General features: G+C 38.9%; 1 protein-coding gene across 1 annotated transcript in view; it reads left to right on the top strand.

Annotated features, from left to right (window-relative positions):
• Window positions 1–396: 396 nt before the first annotated feature.
• The window catches only part of LOC127677655 (vomeronasal type-2 receptor 26-like), a 37,907-nt gene continuing 13,123 nt past the window's right edge, over window positions 397–25,180 (top strand). Inside the window, exons 1-4 of the mRNA XM_052172688.1 lie at window positions 397–614; window positions 926–1,223; window positions 4,236–5,045; window positions 23,159–23,383. Coding sequence (XP_052028648.1) covers window positions 400–614; window positions 926–1,223; window positions 4,236–5,045; window positions 23,159–23,383 — 1,548 coding nt within the window. The 5' untranslated portion in view covers window positions 397–399. The remainder of the gene's footprint in view (window positions 615–925; window positions 1,224–4,235; window positions 5,046–23,158; window positions 23,384–25,180) is intronic.

The following is a 25,180-nucleotide window of genomic DNA, read 5'->3' as shown; positions in this document are numbered from 1 at the left end:
ATTTTGTTTCCACTGGTTAGTCTCAGCTCTGTGAGTGTACACACCCCACAGGTGTTTTAGTGGACTTTACACTTTTTCTTAATTGTATGTTTTCCTACTGAGAATTAGGATTTCCAGGTGCCAAGTGAGAGATTTCTGAGCCCTTGGAGACTCACAGTGAATCTGTGAAGGGGACATAATCTAGGGCTAAAAAGGTATAAAGCAGATTGGACTCCAGGGAACTGAGGGAGTGTTTGGATACTGGTGGACCTGGACCAGGACAAAACAATACTTCATAACCTTCATCCACATGGATCAACCAGACATCTTTACCAGTTTGTTGATGTGCTCCCAGGGATGAATAGTCCAAGATTCTCAACTGAACAGATATCTGGGTTTTATCAATTATTTATCAATGTTATGGAATTACTCATTGCTTTCTCTCTCCTGATTGTCCTCATTGAAGTCCAGGAACAAATTTCTTGTTTCTCCTTAAGTATACCTGCTTCTCCTGGCTACTATCAAGATGGGGATTTTGTTATTGGAGGACTCTTTTCCCTCAGAGTGACTGCTAGAGACAATAAAATTAAATTTGGCTTTAATGATGCAATGGTTATACCGGAAGCTGTTATTGTGTAAGTGTTTGACTTCTCTCTTTAAAAAAAAAAGAGTTTCAGGATTTCATACATATAAACAAGACATATTGATCTGACTGTAGTCTGCTGTTTCCCTTGCAATGTCTCCTGCCTTCAACTTTATGGGTTCTCTGTGTCTGTCTTTCTGTCTTTCTCCCAGTCTCTCTCCAATTTTAACATATTGAGTTCATTTAGACATGCCAGTATTGCAGGAGTATAGGGCATTATCTAGAGTCTAGGCAAGCTACTAGACAAACCTCCTAATGAAACTGATAGAAAAGGCAATATGATCTTTCAAATTTTCCTCCCAGGAATCTCACCAAAAATTATCAGCACGTGTTGGCAATGGTTTTTGCTATAGAAAAAATCAACAAGGAGCCAAATATTCTATTCAATATGTCCCTGGGATTTTATCTGTTCAATGATGACTTTTTTGAAACAAAGGCTATGGAAACTTCTATGGCTTTGCTCTCAGGAGCAAGCCCCCCAATTCCTAACTACAGCTGCAGGCCTGAGAAGACTGATAAGCTGGTTGCAGTAATAGGAGGCATTTCAACAGGAATATCAACTCAGATCTCCCGAGTTCTAAGTCTCTACAATGTCCCACAGGTACACAAAGCATCCTGTTTTCCAGTCTTGAACTTCCTTTGCAGCCCAAGATAGCATTAATGAGATCTTCATGCCTTTGCTTTCCCATGGCTGGGATTTTAATCATACTCCATCATGCTTGACTAGATTTTTATTTTATAAGATTTTATGAGTTATTTTTTAATTATTTGTCATTTTATTTATTTACATTCCAAATGTTTTCTCCTTTCTCTGTCTAACCTCCCCAAACCCTCCATCCTATCCCCTTCCCCGTTGACTCTAAAAGGGTAATTTTGCAACCACCCACCCACTCTAGCCTCACTCCTCTAGCATCCTCCTTTACAATGAGCCTCCACAGGACCAAGTGCCTCCCCTCCATTTGGTGCCAGATAAGGAATTCCTCTGATACATATGTAGTAGGAGCCGTGGAACCACCCATGTATATTCCTGTGTCCATGGGATCTCTGAGGAGTCCAGTTAGTTGATACTGTTCTTCATAAGGTGTTGCCATCCCTTTCAGCTACTTCAGTCCTTCCCCCAACTCTTCCATTGGGGTCCCCAGGTTCAATCCAATGGTTGGCAGTAAGAGTCTGCCTCTGTCTTCTCTAGGTACTGGCAGAACCTCTCAGAGGACAGCTATACTAGCTTGAGGGTAGTTCAGTGATGCCATCCCTCTACTTGGGGCCCTGTCTCTTTGGCTAATTCTAATTCAAAGTAATTCTGTATTTTTTGGCTAATATCTATTTATACACCTTTTGAGTATGTCCTCTTGGATCTGGGTTACCTCAACCAGGGTGATATTTTGTAGTTCTATCTATCTTCCTGTAAAATTCATGCTATCCCCCTTTTTAATAGTTGAAATGCAAATTTTCTCTTTCACCTATGGCTAGCTGGCTGCCTGTGGCTACTGAAACTTACGCTAATAGCCTAACACAAGTTAAATATACTTACAATGTCCTGAGACATTTTTATCATTTCTTTTAGTAATCCACTCATACTTCTTAAGCATGAACTGTGGAGCTGGCAGTGCTGTATTGTAGACCATATTTATTCATGCTTCTTTGGTTTTATCATGTTGGCATTTTTGTTAGCATTTTTCTGTGTAGAATAAGTACACCATCTGTAGTGTATGTAAATGAATCCCTAGTATATATAAATCATTCCAACTTTACCTGTGACAGATAATCCCTTCTTTCAATTTCTTGTCTTCTCCAGCCTAAGTGCTGTATGTCTGTTCTCAACTAGTTCTGGGTGTTAGGTCCTCTGTATGCTGAGTCTTACATCTTTCTTTCTTGATTAACTTTCACATTTTCAGAGCACATTTTTGAGTTGAAGAAAATTTACAAAGGTTGCTCTGTGGTGGGTTTTCATTTGACTTACTTGGATAGTAACTTTCAGCAGGTTTATTTAGTTATCTGTTTTTACGTTCAGTTTTTTTCTCCACATTTTAAAATTTCTCCACCTAATGCCTGTTTGCTAAGTTCTATTTAGATTCAGAATTGATTCTCTTTTTGCATGTACCTGCTTATGTGAGCATTGTTTATGATTTTTTGTTATTATTGGTAACTCTATGCAGCATATGTAAATCATGCCATTTTCCTTATTCTCTTTGATTTCTAATACTGAGGAATCATGACCTGATGGAGGAGCCATAGTTGTTCTGTCTCACTCTGAGTCTCCCTCTCCCCCTTTCTGTCTCTGTCTCAGTGTCTGTCCCTGTCTCTCTTTTTCAGTTTGTTTGTCTGTGTTTTTGTGTATGTGTGCATGAGTGTTTGCTTGTGTTTGACCATGTGTGTGTATGTGTGTGCATGTGCATGTGTGTGTGTGTGTGTATGTGTGCATACTCTTGTAGGTGTGCATGAGTGTATGTGTGTTTGTGTGGTATGTGTCTCATATATGATGTATGTCAGGACTGTGTAGGTAGGCATATCAGGACAACTGATATTTTTTCTTCCTCACTTTCTCCACCATTGTTTGAAATCAGAGTTCTGAATCAGAAGCTTAAGATTTTGAGTTGATTGCCCAGAAAGCTCTAGGGATTTATCTGTCTCCACCCTGCTATTTTAGGGTACAAGGGACACAGCCATGTCTGACTTATGGGGATTCTGAAGATTCTACTGCAGGCCGCCCTTCTGCTTATAAAGGAAGCACTTCAAACCCAGTGAGCAGAGCCACCTTTCAGTGATTATATTTATATATATATATATATATATATATATATATATATATATATATATATATATATATATATATATATATATACATATATACATATATACATATATAATATCCTACAATATAATGGATTTGTCATAACATCTTCATGCATGTATAGCATTATACATTGTTCTTCAGTCTCCTCAGCCCTGGCTTTGGCCTACTGGACTGTACAGTTAAAATCTGATGTTGAGTTTACCTTCTAGACACCAAAACAGTGAACTAAATATTCCCTCCATAAACCACCTGAGCCAAACCTCTTCTTACCTAACTATTCAGTTTCTTGCCATTGTGACCTCCATTTTGACCCCTTCCTCTGAGGCAACCTCATCCAGGCCTGTTCACTTTCCTGCAGACTCTGTGAGGTGCTGTCACTCCACATTCCCTTTTACAATGCTCCATAGATTCCGTTTTGTTTGTTTGTTTGTTTGTTTTGTTTTGTTTTTGTTTTGGATTTGTGACATCAAGTAAACAGGCCTTTAGTGTTACTGTTTTTCCACTTCTATTATCAGGAAGATGAAAGTTTTGAAGTGACAGATTTGCAAATGGTTGTGTTTGACTGGTATTACCTGAGTGGAGATCAGGAGATAGACACTCTATGGCCTTTTTTCATATGTTCTATAAAAGGACAAAGGAAAAGGTACATTTTGTGTATGCAGTGAAGAGTAAATGACATAGGTAACTAATTGATATTACTTAGTAAAGTTATTTAACTGTTCAATTTCTCCTAGAGTGCATAAGCAGAAGAGGTAAACCAAATCATTTTTAAATAAATCTAGTTGTCATGACTTATATAGTAACTTTGTTTCTGTTCAGATCAGCTATGCTCCTTTTGACCAGAGTCTTGGGACAAGAAACCAGCTCCAGCCTCCTTACCAGTTTCCTGTGCACACTGCAGCTCTGTACCATGGAATTATTCAACTGCTGCTCTACTTCACTTGGGTCTGGGTTGGTCTGGTGGTTCCAGATGAAATGAGGGGAGAACTCTTCATTAAGGAAATCACAGAGGAGATGATCAACTATGGAATTTGTGTTGCATTTGCAGAAAAGGATCCAGTATTTCCTTCTTTTGGTCAAGTACGCTGGTACCAATTAATAGTACATCTCATAATGACACGTGTTGTAATTGCATTTGGTGACACTCATGATTTTCTGACACTTTTCTTTTTCATCATTTGCTATGCTGCTTTTGGTAATATCTGGATCACAACTTCTGATTGGTATACTGCAATATTACCCTTTAAACAAAATGGAATTTATATACCCTTTGATGGAGCATTATCATTTTCGGTTCACAAGGATGAAATTCTGGGATTCAAGGATTTTCAAAAAAGTGTTCAACCTAGAAAATACCCTTATGATATCTTTATCCAGGATGTTTGGTCGATTTTATTTGAATGTCCACATGTCTATGAGCATGTAGTCAAGAAACTAAGTCAATGTGAGCAAAATGGCAGCCTGAGCACACGATCTCTGAATGTTTGGGATATGAATACCTCACCTTTGAGCTACAAAGTCCATGAAGCTGTGTATGCCATTACCCAGGCACTTCATGAGGAGCTGTCACTCAGAGTGAATGGAGACTCATTCGATAAATGTGGACTCCAGGCTCCTCTCCCATGGAAGGTAACATATGTTTATGCTTTCCTAGAGTATTGGGCCCTGGCTTTTAATGTCTGCATTTTGATTCATGATCTGAAATAGTTAGTGTTAGAAAAACATTTTTTATGCTAGCATGCTTCTTTATACTACTATCTCCTTCTCAATGTATTCATGTTTATTCAGGAGCATACAGGAGCATACTTAGAAAAAAAACATGTCATAGTGTTAAAGTTGACCTAACATTTCTATCAGAAAAAAATACGTGCCTGTTGTTGAGAAAATGATATTCCTAGTTTAAGGAAATTGAAACAATAATATTTAAGTCATTTAATTTTCACATTTTTTATTACTCCTTTTAATGTTCTGTGAAATAATGATAATAAACAACTGAGGAAATTTGTACAAGTATAACTGTGGCATATTTTAAGGATTTTAGGTATGTTTGTTGCCAAAAGTTTGTTTGGTTTTAGTAAACAGACCCTTGAAGAAGACAGCTTTTATGAGACTAGACATTATCATCCAGGACTGTTCTCCAGCCTACTTCTTTGATTTGTTGCTGTTTATGTGGTCTATTGTACTTGGTTCTACCTTAGGTCTCTGTACCACACATTCTCACATTCCTGGCAATCCAGGCTGTGTGTTTCATGGGTTGCCTCTTATGTCCTGAGCCTCAAATTAAACCAGTCATTCATTGGTTGATCAGTCCCACACATTCTGAGCCACCATTGCCCCAGTCCATGTTGTAGTCAGGACAGATTGTTGAGTCCAAGGTTTGATGAATGGGTTGGTGTCTGACATGTTCCACTGGAAGCCTTGCCTGCTTACAGAAGATGGCCAGTTCAGGTTCAATATTCTCCATTACTAAGTTCTCACTAAGGTGACCTTCATTGGTTTCAGGAAGTTCTGCTTCACTAGGTTTGACATCTACTCTAAATGCCCTAGTATTCCACCTCTCTCTGTGTGTCTCCCTGACCATACCCTCTCCCTGTGTGCCAGCCTTCACAATTTTTTTCCTTTCTGTTCCTATCTTCACACACCCTCTCTTCTACCCAACAAATCTTTTGCATTCCCAGGGATATTCATTTGACCAGTCTACCCCAACCCCAAGAACTCACCTTGTTACTTATACTCTGCAGAGTAGTATTCCATTAAGTAAACATACCACATTCTCTTTATCCATTCTTCCATTGAGAAAAATCTACTTTGTTTCTAGTTTCCTGATATTTTAAACAAAGACACTATGAACTAATTGAGCAAGTGTCCTTGTGGTAAGATGTAGTGTCCTTTGGCTATATTCTCAAAAGTGGTATAGATGGGTCATGAGGTAGATAGATTCCCAATTTTCTGAGGATCTGTCATAATGATTTTTGTAGTTGCTGTACATATTTGCACTCCCTTCATTGATGTAATTATGTTCCCTTTGCTCCATTTCCTTGCCAGTATAAGCTGTAACTTTTAACATTGATTTTAGGCATGTTGACATGTGTACAAGAGAAGCTCAACGTAGTTTTGACTTGCATTTCCCTAATGGATAAGGATATTGAATATTATTTTTATATGATTCTCACCCCTTTGAGATTTCTCTATTGAGAATTCTCTGTTTAACTCCATACCTAATTGTAAAAATTAGATTTGTGGTTTGTTGATGCCTTGTGTCTTCAGTTCTTTATATATTTTGTGTATTATTTCTCTGTCAGATTTAGAGTTGATAAAAAAATCCTTTTCTATTCTGTTGACTGCCATTTTGTCCTATTGATGTCCTTTGCCTCTCAGAAACTTTTTGCTGTCATGAGGTTCTATCTGTGTTCTGTTTAGAAAGTTTCTCCTGTGCTAGGATATGTAGAATTAAATACATTTTGGCAGCACATTCCACACTATCTTTCCTAAAGGTCTGGGTTCTCAAATGAAAAACACACACTCAGTCTTTATAATTTCATATGCTTTAAACAACTCAATGGTTGGGCCACTTGCTAACTTCCATTTGGCTAATCCACCTCCCTCTGATAATCCAGAGTTATCATGTTCACTACTTTTTCTTCTATCAAAGGTTGGTTTCCATCAGCTATGTGCTTGTAAATTTTCTCATTTAAAGAGTTGTTTTTTGGGAACAAAATTACCATTCATATTACAAGAATTTACAAATATTTTCAATGCTAATCCCTATTAATCTTCCATAAAGTTCAGTGTTCCATCCAGTGTGTTTTAATGTAATGATTATCATTTCGCCTTGATTTTTGAACAGGGCTAATATGTATCTAGGAGTATTCTAACATGAAGATAGCCAATTAGATCAGCACCATTTTTGAATATGCTCTCTTTTTTCTATTGTGTGTTTATGAATCCTTTATAAAAAATAAGGTGTCCATACATGTGTGGATTTATTTCTGGGTTTACAATTCTTTTCCATTGCTCAGCATGTCTATTTTTATGAGACTACTTTGTGGTTTTCTTTACTATAGCACTGTGGTAGTCTTTAAAATTAGTGATGGTGTTACCTCTGGAAGTTCTTTTACTGTTTAGTATGTTTTTCTCCTGATCCATGAGGGTGGGAGTTCTTTTCTTCTTCTGATATGTTCCTCGTTTTCCTTCCAAGACTTAAACTTTTTTCATACTAGTCTTTTGCTTCCTAGATTTGGCTACCCCAAAGTACTTTATATTTTGTGGTTATTGTGAAGAGTGTTGTTTCCCTGATATATTTCTCAGTCTGTCATTTGTATATAGGAAGGCTACTAATTATTTCTTTGAGTTAATCTTGTAACCAGGCACACTGCTGAAAGTGATCTCAGCCTTACAAGTTCCCTGTAGAATTTTGGGGTTTGCTTATGTATACTATCACATTATCTGTAATAATGATGTCTTGAATTTTTATTTTCTTGTCTGTATCTTTTGATCTTCTTTGGCTAACTTACTGTGTAAGGTCCAGTTTATTAATAACATCTCCTAGCTCCAGTATTTATTTAACTTTTATCAGGTTGACTCATGCATTGGTGATAGTGGGTTGGGTATTATAGTCTCCCACTATCAATATGTGAGATCGATGGGTGATTTGAGGTTTCCTGGTGTTCCTTTAACAGACTTGGATTTAGGTGTTTGTAGTATAGTTGTTGAAAATTGGGATGCCATATTGGTGGATTTGTTCTTTGAAGAGTACAAATGTTCTTTCCCATCTCTTTTGAGTAATTTTCTTTTGAAGTCTATTTTATCAGATGTTAGAATATCTATTGTACATTGACTTTAGGTCTATTTGTTTAGAAATCCTTTCCCCAACCCTTTAATCTGATGTAACTACTATGTTGATTTTGAGATATGTTTCATATTTGCTTTGAAAGCTTGGATCTTCTTTTCATATCCGTTTTGTTAGCCTGTATCTTTTAATTGAGGAATTAAGTCCATTGATATTGAGAGATATCAATGATGCTTCTTGTTTTTATCGGGTGCCAGAAGTGGTTGTATATGTGAGTATGAGTGTATGTGTGTTTGTTTTTCTGCATACTTCCCTCTTTTGGTGTTTCTGCTGTGAGGTTATGTATTCCCTATGTTTTCATTGGTATATTTTACCTTCTAGGGTTGGAGTTTTCATTTTAGCACCATCTGTAGCAATGAATTTGTGGACAGATATTGTTTTCTTTTGTTTGTTTGTTTTTTTTTCTTTTATTATTCGATATAATTTATTTACATTTCAAATGATTTCCTCTTTTCTAGCCCCCCCACTCCCCGAAAGTCCCGCAAGCACCCTTCTCTTCCCCTGTCCTCCCACCCACCCCTTCCCACTTCCCCGTTCTGGTTTTGCTGAATACTGTTTCACTGAGTCTTTCCAGAACCAGGGGCCACTCCTCCTTTCTTCTTGTACCTCATTTGATGTGTGGATTATGTTTTGGGTATTCCAGTTTTCTAGGTTAATATCCACTTATTAGTGAGTGCATACCATGATTCACCTTTTGAGTCTGGGTTACCTCACTTAGTATGATATTCTCTAGCTCCATCCATTTGCCTAAGAATTTCATGAATTCATTGTTTCTAATGGCTGAATAGTACTCCATTGTGTAGATATACCACATTTTTTGCATCCACTGTTCTGTTGAGGGATACCTGGGTTCTTTCCAGCATCTGGCAATTACAAATAGGGCTGCTATGAACATAGTAGAACATGTATCCTTATTACATGGTGGGGAGTCTTCTGGGTATATGCCCAGGAGTGGTATAGCAGGATTTTCTGGAAGTAAGGTGCCCAGTTTTCGGAGGAACCGCCAGACTGATTTCCAGAGTGGTTGTACCAATTTGCAACCCCACCAGCAGTGGAGGAGTGTTCCTCTTTCTCCACACCCTCTCCAACACCTGCTGTCTCCTCAATTTTTAATCTTAGCCATTCTGACTGGTGTAAGATGAAATCTTAGGGTTGTTTTGATTTGCATTTCCCTAATGACTAATGAAGTTGAGCATTTTTTAAGATGCTTCTCCACCATCTGAAGTTCTTCAGGTGAGAATTCTTTGTTTAACTCTGTACCCCATTTTTTAATAGGGTTGTTTGGTTTTCTGGAGTCTAACTTCTTGAGTTCTTTATATATATTGGATATTAGCCCTCTATCTGATGTAGGATTGGTGAAGATCTTTTCCCAATTTGTTGGTTGCCGATTTGTCCTCTTGATGGTGTCCTTTGCCTTACAGAAACTTTGTAATTTTATGAGGTCCCATTTGTCAATTCTTGCTCTTAGAGCATACGCTATTGGTGTTCTGTTCAGAAACTTTCTCCCTGTACCGATGTCCTCAAGGGTCTTCCGCAGTTTCTTTTCTATTAGCTTCAGAGTGTCTGGCTTTATGTGGAGGTCCTTGATCCATTTGGATTTGAGCTTAGTACAAGGAGACAAGGATGGATCAATTCGCATTCTTCTGCATGCTGACCTCCAGTTGAACCAGCACCATTTGTTGAAAAGGCTATCTTTTTTCCATTGGATGTTTTCAGCCTCTTTGTCGAGGATCAAGTGGCCATAGGTGTGTGGGTTCATTTCTGGATCTTCAATCCTGTTCCATTGATCCTCCTGCCTGTCACTGTACCAATACCATGCAGTTTTTAACACTATTGCTCTGTAGTATTGCTTGAGGTCAGGGATACTGATTCCCCCAGATTTCCTTTTGTTGCTGAGAATAGTTTTAGCTATCCTGGGTTTTTTGTTGTTCCAGATGAATTTGATAATTGCTCTTTCTAACTCTGTGAAGAATTGAGTTGGGATTTTGATGGGTATTGCATTGAATCTGTATAGTGCTTTAGGCAAAATGGCCATTTTAACTATATTTATTCTACCGATCCATGAGCATGGGAGGTTTTCCCATTTTTTGAGGTCTTCTTCCATTTCCTTCTTCAGAGTCTTGAAGTTCTTGTCATACAGACCTTTCACATGTTTGGTAAGAGTCACCCCAAGATACTTTATACTGTTTGTGGCTATTGTGAAGGGGGTCATTTCCCTAATTTCTTTCTCAGCCTGCTTATCCTTTGAGTATAGGAAGGCCACTGATTTGCTTGAGTTGATTTTATAACCTGCCACTTTGCTGAAGTTGTTTATCAGCTGTAGGAGCTCTCTAGTGGAGTTCTTTGGGTCACTTAGGTAGACTATCATGTCGTCTGCAAATAATGATAGTTTGACTTCCTCTTTTCCAATTTGTATCCCTTTGACCTCCTTATGTTGTCGAATTGCCCGAGCTAGTACCTCAAGTACAATATTGAAAAGATAAGGAGAAAGGGGGCAGCCTTGTCTGGTCCCTGATTTCAGTGGGATTGCTTCACGTTTCTCTCCATTTAGTTTGATGCTGGCTACCGGTTTGCTGTATATTGCTTTTACTATGTTTAGGTATGGGCCTTGAATTCCTGTTCTCTCCAAGACTTTAAGTATGAAGGGATGCTGAATTTTGTCAAATGCTTTTTCAGCATCCAATGAAATGACCATGTGGTTTTGTTCTTTGAGTTTGTTTATGTAGTGGACTGTATTGATGGATTTCCATATATTGAACCAACCCTGCATTCCCGGGATAAAGCCTACTTGATCATGGTGGATGATCTTTTTGATGTGTTCTTGGATTCGGTTGGCAAGAATTTTATTGAGTATTTTTGCATCGATGTTCATAAGGGAAATTGGTCTGAAGTTCTCTTTGTTGGATATTTGTGTGGCTTTGGTATCAGCGTAATTGTGGCTTCGTAGAAGGAATTGGGTAGTGTTCCTTCTGTTTCTATTTTGTGGAATAGTTTGAAGAGTATTGGTGTTAACTCTTCTTTGAAGGTCTGGTAGAATTCTGCATTGAAGCCATCTAGTCCTGTGCTTTTTTTGGTTGGAAGACTTTCTATGACTCCTTCTATTTCTTTAGGCATTATGGGACTGTTTAGATGGTCTAGTTGGTCCTGATTTAATTTTGGTATTTGGTATCTGTCAAGGAAATTGTCCATTTCCTCCAGATTCTCCAGTTGTGTTGAGTATAGGCTCTTGTAGTAGGATCTGATGATTTTTTGGATTTCCTCAGTTTCCGTTGTTATATCTCCCTTTTCATTTCTAAGTTTGTTAATTTGGATACTTTCTCTGTGCCCTTTGGTCATTCTGGCTAAGGGTTTATCTATCTTGTTGATTTTCTCAAAGAACCAGCTCCTGGTATTGTTGATTTTTTGTATGGTTCTCTTTGTTTCTACTTGATTGATTTCGGCCCTGAGTTTGATGATTTCCTGCCTTCTACTCCTCCTGGGTGAAATAGCTTCTTTTTGTTCTAGGGCTTTCAGGTGTGTCATTAAGCTGGTAATGTATGCTCTCTCCATTTTCTTTTTGGAGGCACTCAGGGCTATGAGTTTTCCTCTTAGCACTGCTTTCATTGTGTCCCATAGGTTTGGGTATGTTGTGTCTTCATTTTCATTGTGTTTTAAAAAGTCTTTAATTTCTTTCTTTATTTCTTCCTTGACCAAGGTATCATTGAGTAGAGTATTGTTCAGTTTCCACGTGTATGTGGGCTTTCTGTTGTTTCTGTTGCTATTGAAGACCACTTTTACTCCATAGTGATCAGATAGGAGGCATGGGATTAGTTCGATCTTCTTATATTTGTTGAGGTCTGTCTTGTGACCAATTATATGGTCGATTTTGGAGAAGGTACCATGAGGTGCTGAGAAAAAGGTATATTCTTTTGTTTTAGGATAGAATGTTCTATATATATCTGTTAAATCTAATTGGTCCAAAGCTTCAATTAGTTTCATTGTGTCCCTGTTTAGTTTCTGTTTTCCTGATCGGTCCATTGAGGAAAGTGCAGTGTTGAAGTCACCCACAATTATTGTGTTAGGTGCAATGTGTGCTTTTAGTTTTAATAAAGTTTCTTTTATGAAAGAGGGTGCCCTTGCATTTGGGGCATAGATGTTCAGGATTGACAGTTCTTCTTTTTGTATTTTTCCTTTGACCAGCAAGAAGTGTCCCTCAGGGTCTCTTTTGAAGACTTTGGGTTGAAAGTCAATTTTATCTGATATTAAAATGGCTACTCCAGCTTGTTTCCTGAGACCATTTGCTTGTAAAATTGTCTTCCAGCCTTTTACTCTAAGGTAGTGTTTGTCTTTGACCCTGAGGCGTGTTTCCTGTAAGCAGCAAAATGTAGGGTCCTGTTTACGTATCCATTCAGTTAGTCTGTGTCTTTTTATTGGGGCATTAAGTCCATTGATGTTAAGAGATATTAAGGAATAGTGATTGTTACTTCCTATCATTTTTGACGTTATTTTTTAAATTTGAATGCTTAACTTCTTTTGCGTTTGATGAAAGGTTACTATCTTGCTTTTTCCAGGGTGAAGTTTCCCTCCTTGTATTGGTGTTGTCCTCCTATTATCCTTTTTAGGGCTGGGTTTGTGGATAGATATTGGGTAAACTTGGTTTTGTCATGAAATATCTTAGTTTCTCCATCTATGGAGATTGAGAGTTTTGCTGGATATAGTAGTTTTGGTTGGCATTTGTGTTCTCTTAGAGTCTGCATGAGATCTGCCCAGGACCTTCTAGCCTTCATAGTCTCAGGTGAAAAGTCTGCTGTGATTCTGATAGCTCTTCCTTTATATGTTACTTGGCCTTTTTCTCTTACTGCCTTTAGTATTCTTTCTTTGTTTAGAACATTTGGTGTTTTGATTATTATGTGACGGGAAGTATTTCTGTTCTGGTCCAGTCTGTTTGGAGTTCTGTAGGCTTCTTGTATATTCATGGGCATCTCTCTTTAGGTTAGGGAAGTTTTCTTCCATAATTTTATTGAAGATATTTGCTGGCCCTTTAAGTTGTAAATCTTCACTCTCATCTATGCCTATAATCCTTAGGTTTGGTCTTCTCATTGTGTCCTGGATTTCCTGGATATTTTGGGTTACAAGCTTTTTGCATTTTGCATTTTCTTTAACTGTTGAGTCCATGGTTTCTATGGAATCTTCAGCATCTGAGATTCTTTCTTCTATTTCTTGTATTCTGTTGTTGATATTTTCATCTCTGTCCCCTGATTTCTTCCCAATGCTTTCTATCTCCAAAGTTGTCTCCCTTTGAGTTTTCTTAGTTGTTTCTACTTCTGATTTTAGATCCTGGATGGTTTTGCTTAGCTCCTTCACTTGCATGTTTGTGTTTTCCTGTAATTCTTTAAGAGATTTTTGTGTTTCGTCTTTCATGACCTCAGCCTGTTGACCAAAGTTCTCCTGTATTTCTTTAAGAGATTTTTGTGTTTCGTCTTTCATGACCTCAGCCTGTTGACCAAAGTTCTCCTGTATTTCTTTAAGTGTTTTTTGCATTTCCTCCTTGTTGGCTTTTGTATTCTCCTGGATTTCTTTCAATGATTTTTGTGTTTCCCTTGCAAGGGCTTCTAACTTTTGATCCATTTTCTCCTGAATTTCTTTATGTATGTCCTTCATGTGTTCCTGTACCAGCATCATGACCAGTGATTTTAAATCCAAATCTTGTTTTACTGGTGTGATGGGGTATCCAGGACATGTTGGTAGAGGAGAATTGGGTTCAGATGTTGCCATATTGTCTTGATTTCTGTTAGTGACATTCCTGCGTTTGCCTTTTGCCATCTAGTTCTCACTGGTGTTAGGTTATCTTGTCAGTGCTGGACTCACCAGTGCAAGCTGCCCCTTCCCAGTTGGCCTCTGGTGCACAGCTTACCTCCTGCACTGCTTGTAGACAGTGTGCTGCTGCCCAGGTTGTTCCGATCCCAAAGCAGGCACCAGAAGGCTCCTGCTGGGGCCCGCTGGATTCACTGGAGCACACTGACTTCTCCCAGCTGGCCGCCCGGAAGCCCAGCTAGCCACTTGCAGGACTTGGAGATGTAATGCTGCCGCCCAGACTGATCTGGATCCGGAAGCGGAGAGAGTAGAGCTAAGGGCTTCTGCCTGAGACCTTGCCCCAGATTGTGTCTGTGGACCAGATGGAGCCTGTGTGCACCCCCAGGGAGTGCCGACGGTGTATGCTACTGTGACCTCCCCTGTGTTCTGCTCACTCCGCTGGGCAGCCGATCCGCCAACCGGGCTGTCGCACACAAGGTTAGCCTGGCCGCCCAGTCCCTGAGTCCAGGCAAAAGCCTGGGAGGCCAAGGTCCGAGCAAAGTTCCCCTAGGGCTATGACTGTTAATTGGGTCCGCCAGGTGACTAGGATGTTGGGCGTGCGCGCCCGCGCTCCCTGAAAGCGCCGGGAGAGTCTGCTTTGCTAACAATCACCTGGGCGGGTTGACTCACAGATGGCCCACCGAGCCGCCCAGTTCTTGGGGTCAGTCCTGTGCCTTTTGGGGCCTGGACCCCCGCTTTGTTAGCCTTAGGCTATGCCTGTTACAGGTCTGCCCGCCTGAGCTCTCTGTCGTCCTGCAGGCAAAATGGCGGCGGCGCGCTCGCAGGCCTGGGCAAAAAACCTCCTGGCTGGGTTGGCACCCTGATGGCCCCCGACCCGCCCAGGGCCTGGGTGCAGGCCAACGCCCGTCGGGCTCAGACCACCGCGGTGTTGGCCTCGGATTATGTTTGTGTACCTCAGTCTGTCCAATCCCTGGAGTACGGAACCAAGATGGATGCACCTCTCCTGACTGGTGGGAGGCTGAGTTCTGAAGTCCAGATATTGTTTAAAGTTGTGTTTATCACAGAATATCTTGTTTTCTCCAGCAATGGTGATTGAAAGTTATACTGGGTATAGTGATCTGGGCATCTGTGGTATCTTGGAGTCTACAATGTAATTGCCTATGCATTTCTAGTTTTAGTGTCTGCACTGAGATGTTTGTGGAATTTGAATATGTCTACCTGTACAAGTTATTTGGCCTTTTCTCCTTGAAGCATTTATTATTCTATTTTCTATATGTTCAGTGTTCTGATTATTGTATAGAAAAGTGAGTTTACTTTCTGATCCAATCTATTTTATGTTCTATATAGTTCTTCTATATTTATAGGCATTTTTTTCTTTTTTCTTTTTCCTTTTTTTTGGGGGGAATTAGGTAATTTTTCTTTTTTGAGTGTGTTAAATATGGGTCTTTGAGCTAGGATCTTCTCCTTGTTCTATTCCTGTTATCTTGATTTTTATTTCTATTAAATTTGTTCTTTCTCAGTGCCCCATATTTCCTGTATGTTTTGTGTCAGGGACACTTACTCTCCCTGTGGATTTCATTTCTAGCACACAGTCAAGTTTTGACAGCTTTTTGTTTGTCTGGTTGAGTGTAGTATTTTACTCTAATTTTTTCTTTTTTCTTTTTTTTCTTTTTTTGTAGGATTTTTTATTATATATTTTTATTTTCTATATTCTTTGTTTACATTCCAAATGATTTCCCCTTTCCCAGTTCCCCCCTCCCCATATGTCCCATAAACCTTCTTCTCTCTACCCATTGTCTAATCACCTCTCTCCTTTTTCTCTGTCTTCATACTCCCCTCCAATGCTAGATCAAGCCTTTCCAATAACAGTGCCCTCTCCATACTTCTTCATGGGAGTCATTTGATAAGCTAATTGTGCCTTGGGTATTCAAAGCTTCTGGACTAATTAATATCCACTTATCAGATATTACATTCCATGTGTATTCTTTTGTGATTGGGTTACCTCACTTAGGATGATGTTTTCCAGTTTCAACCATTTGCCTAAAAATTTCATGAATTCATTGTTTTTAATTACTGTGTAGTATTCCATTGTATAAATATACCACATTTTCTGTATCCATTCCTCCATTGATTGACATCTGGGTTATTTCTAGCTTCTGGCTATTATAAATAAGGCTGCTATGAACATAATGGAACATGTGCCTTTATTGCATGCCAGGGAATCCTTTTGTTATATGCCTAGGAGAGGTATAGCAGGGTCCTCCGGAAGTGTTATGTCCAGTTTTCTGAAAAAATGCCAGACTGATTTCCAAACTGGCTGTACCATCTTACAACTCCACCAGCAGTACAGGAGTGTTCATCTTTCTCCACATCCTTGCCAAAACCTGCTGTCTCCTGAGTTTTTAACCCTAGCCATTCTGACCGGTTTTGAGGTGAAATATCAGGGTTGTTTTGATTTGCATTTCCCTAATGACTAATGATGTTGAACACTTCCTAAGGTGCTTCTCAGCCATCCGAATTTCTTCAGGTGAAAATTCTTTGTTTAGATATGTACCCCATTTTTTAATAGGGTTATTTGGTTCCCTGGGGTCTAACTTCTTGAGTTCTTTGTATATATTGGATATTAGCCCTCTATCAGAGATAGGGTGGGTGAAGATTTTTTCAAATTTATTGGTTGTCTTTTTGTCCTTTTGACAGTGTCCTTTACCTTACAGAAACTTTGTAATTTTATGAGGTCCCATTTGTCAATTCTTGATCTTAGAGCATATGCTTTTGGTGTTCTGTTCAGGAAATTTTCCCCTGTGCTCATGTCCTCAAAGGTTTTCCCCAGTTTCTTTTATATTAGTTTCAGTGTGTCTGGTTTTATGTGGCGGTCCCTGATCCACTTGGAGTTGAGTTTAGTACAAGTTGATAAGAATGGATCAATTTGCATTCTTCTGCATTCTGACTTCCTGTTGAACCAGCATCATTTGTTGAAAATGCTATCTTTTTTCCACTGGATGTTTTCTGCCCCTTTTTCGAATAACAAGTGACCGTAGGTGTATGGATTCATTTCTGGGTCTTCAATTCTATTCCATTGTTCTACTTGCCTGTCACTGTGAATATCATGCAGTTTTTCATAGTATTGCTTGAGATCTGGGATACTGATTCCCCCAGAAGTTCTTTTACTGTTGAGAATAGTTTTAGCTATCTTGGTTTTTTGGTTATTCCAGCTAAATTTAAGAATTCCTTTTTCTAACTCTGTGAAGAACTGAATTGGGATTTTGATGGGGATTGCATTGAATCTGTAAATTGCTTTTGGCAAGGTGCCCTTTTTAACTATTTGTTTTTGTTTTTGTTTTTTATTTGATATATTCTTTATTTACATTTTAAATGATTTTCCATTTTCTGGCTCCCCATTCCCCAAAAGTCCCATAAGCCCTCTTCCGGCCTCCTGTTCCCCCCTCTACCCTTCACACTTCCCTGTTCTCCTATTCCCCTATAATGCTGCACGGAGTCTTTCCACAAGCAGGGGACACTCCTCCAGTCTTCTTGGACATCATTTAATATGTGGATTATGTCTTGGGTATTCAAAGTTTCTAGGTTAACATCCACTTACCAGTGAGTGCATACCAGGATTGATGTTTTGAGACTGGGTTACCTCACTTAGTATGATCTTCTCCAGGTCCATCTATTTGTCTAAGAATTTCATGAATTCATTGTTTCTAAATGCTGAATAGTACTCCATTGTGTAAATATACCACAATTTTTGTATCCATTCCTCCATTGAGGGACACCTGGTTTCTTTCCAGCTTCTGGCTACTACAAATAGGGCTGCTATGAACATAGTGGAGCATGTGTCCTTATTGCATGCTGGGGAATCCTCTGGGTATATGCCCAGGAGTGGTATAACAGGGTCCTCCGGAAGTGTCATGCCCTGATTTCTGAGGAACCACCAGACTGATTTCCAAAGTGGTTGCACCATCTTGCAATCCCACCAGCATTGGAGGAGTGTTCTTCTTTCTCCATATCCTTGCCAACACGTGTTGTCTCCTGAGTTTTTGACCTTAGCCATTCTGACTGGTGTGAGGTGAAATCTCAGGGTTGTTTTCATTTGCATTTCCCTAATAATTAATGATGTTGAACATTTCTTAAGGTACTTCTCAGCCATCCGAAGTTCTTCATGTGAAAATTCTTTGTTTAGCTCTGTTCCCCACTTTTTAATAGAGTTATTTGGTTCTCTGGGTTCTACCTTCTTGAGTTCTTTGTATCTATTGGATATTAGCCCTCTGTTGGATTTAGGGTTGTTGAAGATCCTTTCCCAATCTGTTGGTTGATGTTTTGTACTTTTGACTGTGTCCTTTCCCTTACAGAAACTTTATAGTTTTATGAGGTTCCATTTGTTATTTCTTGATCTTATAGTGTAAGCTATTGGTGTTCTGTTCAAGAACTTTTCCCCTGTGCCCATGTCCTCAAGGGTCTTCCACAGTTTCTTTTCCATTAGTTTAAGTGTGTCAGGATTTATGTGGGGGTCCTTGATCCGCTTGGAGTTGAGCTTCTACAAGTAGATAAGAATGGATAGTTTTGCATTATTCTGCATGCTGACCTCTAATTGAACCAGCATGATTTGTTGAAAAGGCTATCTTTTTTCCACTGGATGCTTTCAGCTCCTTTCACAAAGATCAAGCGACGAAAGGTGTGTGGGTTCATTTCTGGGTCCTCAATCCTATTCCATTTTTCTGCTTCCGTGACATTGTACCAATACATGCAGTTTTTATCACTATTGCTCTGTAGTAATGTTTGAGGGATACTAATTCCCCCAGAAGTAGTTCTTTTACTGTTGAGAATAGTTTTAGCTATCATATGTTTTTTTTTTTTTTTTTTTTTTTTGTTATTCCAGATGAATTTGAGAATTGCTCTTTCTAGCTCTTTGAAGAAATGAGTTGGGATTTTGATGGGGATTATATTGAATCTGTAGATTGCTTTTGGCAAGATGGCCATTTTAACTATATTTATCCTGGCAGCCCGCTAGCATGGAAGATTTTTCCATTTTCTGAGGTCTTTTTCAATTTCATTGTTCAGAGATTTGAAGTTCTTGTCATATGGGTTTTTCAATTGTTTGGTTAGACTCACCCCAAGATACTTTATGCTGTTTGTGGCTATTGTGAAGGGTGCCATTTCCCTAATTTCTTTTGCAGTCTGCCTTTCCTTTGAGTATAGAAAGGCTACTGATCTGCTTGAGTTGATTTTGTAAACAGCCACTTTGCTGAAGTTGTTTACTAGCTGTAGGATTTCTCTAGTGGAATTTTTTGAGTCACTTAGGTAGACTATCATATCATCTGCAAACAGTGATAGTTTGACTTCTTCCTTTTCAGTTTGTATCACTTTGACCTCCTTATGTTGTCTAATTGCTCTAGGTAGAACTTCAAGTACTATATTGAAAAGATATGGAGAGGACAGCCTTGTTTAGTACCTGATTTTAGTAGGATTGCTTCAAGTTTCTCTCCATTTAGTTTGATGTTGGCTACCGGTTTGCTGTCTATTGCTTTAACTGTGTTTAGTTATGGGGCCTTGAATTCCTGTTCTTTCCAAGACTTTTAACATGACAGGATGCTGAATTTTGTCAAATGCTTTTTCAGCATCTAATGAAATGATCATATGGTTTTTTCTTTGAGTTTGTTTATGTAGTGAATTGCATTGATGGATTTCCTCATATTGAACCATCCCTGCATGCCTGGGATGAAGCCTACTTGATCATGGTGGATGATCGTTTTGATGTATTCTTGGATTCGGTGGGAAAGAATTTCATTAAGTATTTTTTGCATCGATATTCATAAGGGAAATTGGCCTGAAGTTCTCTTTCTTTGTTGGATTTATTATTTATTATTTATTTATGTCCTTCATGTGATCCTGTAATAGCATCATGACTAGTGATTTTAATTCCAAATCTTGTTTTTCTTGTGTGTTGGGGTATCCAGGACAAGCTGTTAATGGAGAGTTGGTTTCAAATGCTGCCATATTACCTTGATTTCAGTCAGTAACATTCCTACATTTGCCTTTTGCCATCTAGTTCTCACTGGTGTTAGTTGGACTTGTTGTCAATGCTGGACTCACTTGTACAAGCTTCCTCTTCCCAGCTGGTCTCTGGGTGCACAGCTGGCCTCCTGCACTGCCTGGAGATAGTATGCTGTAGCCCAGGCTGTTCCAGATCCAGAGGTGGAGACAGGAAGGATCCCGCTAGAGGCCTCAGGGCTGGATCTTCTGCTCTGCAGGGCCAGACTCACCAGAGCATGCTGCTTCCTCCGAGCCAGCCTCTAGGTGCACAGCTGGCCCCTTGCACACCCTGGTGACAAGCTGCTGTGGCCCAGGTTGTTCCCAATCCCACGGCAGAGACCGGAAGGCTCCCACTAGAGGCCTCAGGACTGGATCCTCAGCTCTGCAGGGCCAGACTCACCAGAGCATGCTGCTTCTTCCCAACCAGCCTCCTGGTGCACAGCTGGCCTCTTTCAAGGCCTGGAGACAGGGTGCTGTGTCTTGTTTCTGTTTTAAATTCATGCATTTAGTGTACTCACTTTAAATTCACTATTAATCTTTTTAATAATGTCTATCATGTGAGAATTTTTTATATGGGACAGTTGACCCCTTTTGTTCGTCTTTTTATCTGACTTCATTAGATTCAATTGAATATGTTCCATTCAACTTTTTCTCTAAGAATATCAGTTATACTTAAAATATTCTGGTGGTTTTCAAACATGTTCAAGACACATTAGCAAGTACTGCTTATCAGTAATGCTGACGTATTTGGGAACTCTTCTGCTTTCTATATTCTATTGTAGCAGTGTTGTCAAGTATTTCATTCATCTAAAGATATATCCAGGTGTTATTGCATTCACTTTGTGGTTTTGAGCAGATAATAGTCTAGCACAAAGATAAAGAAGATACAATGCTCAATTTAACTGTGTTATTCTGCTTCTTTGCTGTTCTTGACCGTATGTCAGTTTCATTTTCTAGATAACAAAATTTTCCTTTTCTGTGAAAGTTCCCTTTAACTTTTCTACAAGGCTGAAACATGAATAAAATTTTACTCCCGAGTATTTTTAAATGTGATCATATTCATTTTCCCTTCACTTTAAGAGGAGAGAATTTTGCTGATTTAACCTTAAAAGTAAAACATTCTTCTCTCTAAGGAAGGGATATTTTTCACTTAATACTTAAGAGAATTGGGTTTTTTGTTTAAATTATAAGGTCAGATATAGTTTTTTGTATATCTACCCTATATAGTCTATTAAAATAATGTATTCGTTGACAGGTACAACAAGCATACAAATAGCAAATGCTTTTCTTCACTTCCATTTCTCTAAGTCTCTTAGCTCTCTGCATACTCACAGATCCTCCAGTCTCCCACTATCTCCGTATTCTATATTCATGTCTTTTGATTTGTTTTTTCTCTCATAACCCACTAGATTTATGACCTACAGGGCCTTCCATATGGGCATGAATATGCAGTTATCCAATGAGGCAGAAGGAATTAAAAAATGTTGGTATGTCTAACGACAATGAGTTCCTCTCCTTTAGAATCTTTTAAATTCTTAAATTGTTCATGTGATGGGCTTGACCCCATAAACTTCCTCCCTCATCTGAAGTTAAACATTTTTATGGGCTCGATCTTGTTCTGTTTCTATACAGGCAGACTTCGCTATCATAAGCTCCTGAGTGCCATGACCATGTCATACCTAAAAGACAGTAGTTCATGGACCTCCTAACCAGCATCTGATTTGTTCATTCTCTCAATCCCCTCTTTCCCAATGGTTTCTATGACTTGGGAATCCTCTCATGGCTGTCCTATTTCAATATGATCAATCCATATCTGTGGCATAGAGAAATTCTCTGATATAATCTGACAATAGCAGGATTCTATGTATATAAATATTCAGGAGTAAATTCAATAAAGTGTCTTCTTAGCCAAACAGAAGTAGTGGGCACACCCATATGACTTATGATCTCCCAAGATATTGATCTAAAATACATTTGTAGTATCAGACATGAGTCTGTCTTGTTAGGACTTCCTGAAATACCATGTGCAAGAAGTTGTTTATTCCCATAACAGTTGTGCCAGTATTTCCTCAGTATGCATATCATGTCTGGAAAGTGGGTATTATAGAATGCAAGGTCTACAGTTGGGAAAGGCCTTTGCTGACTTTACTTCCTCAGCAGCTTGTTGTTTAGCTACTACCAGAGTGAAATGTGCCAGAAAGACAAGCAGAATAGACAACAGTGTGAAAATTTTCACATTAGTTCTGGCCTCACTGCTGTGTCCTGCAGCAAAGTGTGTGGTGTCTTTAGCAGTAGGGTATTACCATCTGGTTTATATGTGTAACCAAAGGCAATGATCATAACCTGCATTGTATTGGGATCTTTTGGGGAATTCTTAACTGCCACAAGGATATTTTATATATAATAAACTGTAATACCTCTGTTTAAATTCTTTTTAAGTTGCCTTTTACTTTGTAACTAGCTTAAAGTTGTAGCTATATATGACTTCTTCATAATCTTCAGGTTTGGTTAACTTACCCTACTCTATTCTCTCTGACTCTGATACATTTTTTCAGGTCTCCATCAAATGTTCCTATACATTTCTGTACCACAGGTATTCTTCTTTTGCCTCCTTCCTTATTTGGAAATTTCATATTTTAAAATCTGAAAATTTATTTTATTTGAACTTTCTTGAGTTATGTATAGTGGTGAAAAATTATGGCTTTTCTGAAAACCTCTTATTCAAATTAAAACAACCTCATTCAAATCATTTTTATTTTTCATAATTTTTCAAATTGTAAATCTCAAAATTTAGAATCTGTCTGCCAGAGTCATCACTGAGTGACAGAGAAAAGTTCAGAAATAAACCTGAATAGTATTGATAGATTTGCTTAAAAACATATAACTATGTTAATGTCTTCGTATAGTCATACATGTGCTAGCCTTATGATAAATAATTGATAAATTAAACAAAAATCAAAGCCACAGGAACATACAGTTTGTGAAAGAGAGTGCAATTATACTAACCAGGTTTATTTGCATCCCAGTGAGGTATACTGAAATTTCTGACAGTTATTTTCTCTTTTAGCTCCATCCATTCTTACAAAAGGGCAAACTTGGAAGAAACATCAATGAGGAGAACATTGTGACCCAGGAAGATTCAGCAACCAAGCTTGACATCTTTAATTACCATTCTCTGCAGAATGGTACCAAAGCTCAAGTGAAAGTTGGCGAATATCTGTTTGAATCTCACAGTGTTCAGCATCTTTCCCTAAATGACAAACTCATAAATTTAGGTGTATACAACAATCAGGTGAGTATCTTTAAAGTTAGCACTTGTGGAGAAAAAAAAAGGAGGAGAGTGTGCCTGTGATGGTGGCAGGAGGTCCTTCATAGAAGAGCTCTGGCATGCAGATCCCAAGGGATAGGAACACCAGCAGGACCAAAGATACTGAAGGCCACAGGACTGGAGCTGCAGGGCTAACAGGTAGGGCCATTAGCACAGCCCTGAATACCTGTTATAGGTGAAGCTATTTAGCTGTGAGGGGGCTCATCAGGCTGAGTGGAGTCTGGCTTGGATCCATTCCCATGTCAGCTGGAAATTCTGAGGCTTGTTCTGTGCTTTTACACGGCGGGTTTAATAAAAGAGACAGTTCATAGTTTTATGTTTTATTATTAAAAGACTAAAATGAGAAAAGGAAAAAGAGAAGATAGAGAGATGAGGCATGAACATGACAACTTGAAAGAGAGAATGAGAGATAAGTGATAGATAGATAGATAGATAGACAGATAGAGAGACAGAGACAGAGACAGAGAAGGGAGAAGGATAAAAGAGAACTAGAATGGGCAGGAAAAATCCATTTATAGTAAGCTGGGTTACCTGGTATTGCCAGGTAACCAAGGGGCAGGGAAAGCCTGCCTGTAGCCAGGTGACTGCAGAGGTGGAGTCCAGCCAGAACACTAGGGAGTGGGGCATTCCACATGTGAGACTGATGGCCACAGGATTATGGAGTTGAGTCTCCAGAGTGGCCTTGCCCAACCAAGCTACACACACCATGGTCCCACAAGCACTGTATGTTGTTTTTAGAGTGGAATTCCTCAGAGAACAGGGTTAAGGGAATGTTGAGTGCCATCAGGCTGAGAGTTCCCTTATTTTGTCCTTTCTAATGCTGAATACCAGAATTTTATGCCTATGAATCACTGTAAGTATTACAGATGCATTTTGGATTAATTCTTCAGATGATTTCATTCTTGTAAAGATCAGATACACCCATGCCTTACCTAGAAAGAAAAAAGAAAAAAGAAACAACATCTTGGACAGCTATTTGGATTGGTCATAGTGGTCAAGGCTTTAGTGGAAGTAACTGCCTTCAGTAAATAAATAAAATAAACACATGTGGATGAACCCAGTCTCCCCAATTATTTGGACTTATAAATATAACTTTGATTTTATGAAGTTAATTGTCATCTCTGAGGCTTACTGCCTCCACCTGCTATCCTAATTCTACTTCAGGATGCTTCTAGTCTCCTATAGTCTATTCTAGTTTTAGAACATTTACAGCCTTTGAGACTTAAAGCTGAAGAAGCTCCCCATTGCTTCCTCCTTCTGAGTTCTGGCTGGCTGGTTCAACTCAGGTATTCTGGCTCAATGTCTTCTTCAAGCTGATTGTTTCAATCTGACTTCTCTCAGTTTCTGACTGAATTTGCTCTGCTTTGCTTCATAGTAAGTTTGTCAATATGTATTAATCTTTTGGCTCCTTCTCAAGTTCTCCTGGTTCTGTCATTACCTGTGTCTTACTTGTACTCTCTACAACCTGTCTCTGTACAAGTTGTGCAAGTAAAACTCATTGCCCCCCAACCCTCATGCATTATTATTTTATGTTTCTAACAGAAGCCATCTAGAAAATGCTATGACAAGTGGGTAAAATCCTGGAGATAGTCCACAGTTTTGAGTGGTTGTAATGGGTGCACTCTGAGAGTATCAGGGTGCACACAGATACTTTGACTTAGATATTGCTCCTCTTTCCTCACAGTATTATGCAGCTTAATTTCCTGTATATTTACTCATTTTATTTGGTACATTTCCTTCAGAATCAATATGAAGATATAC

Source organism: Apodemus sylvaticus, chromosome 2 (genome assembly GCF_947179515.1).
Source record: "Apodemus sylvaticus chromosome 2, mApoSyl1.1, whole genome shotgun sequence".
NCBI lineage: Eukaryota > Metazoa > Chordata > Mammalia > Rodentia > Muridae > Apodemus > Apodemus sylvaticus.
This window is presented reverse-complemented; position numbering and strand designations above follow the sequence as displayed.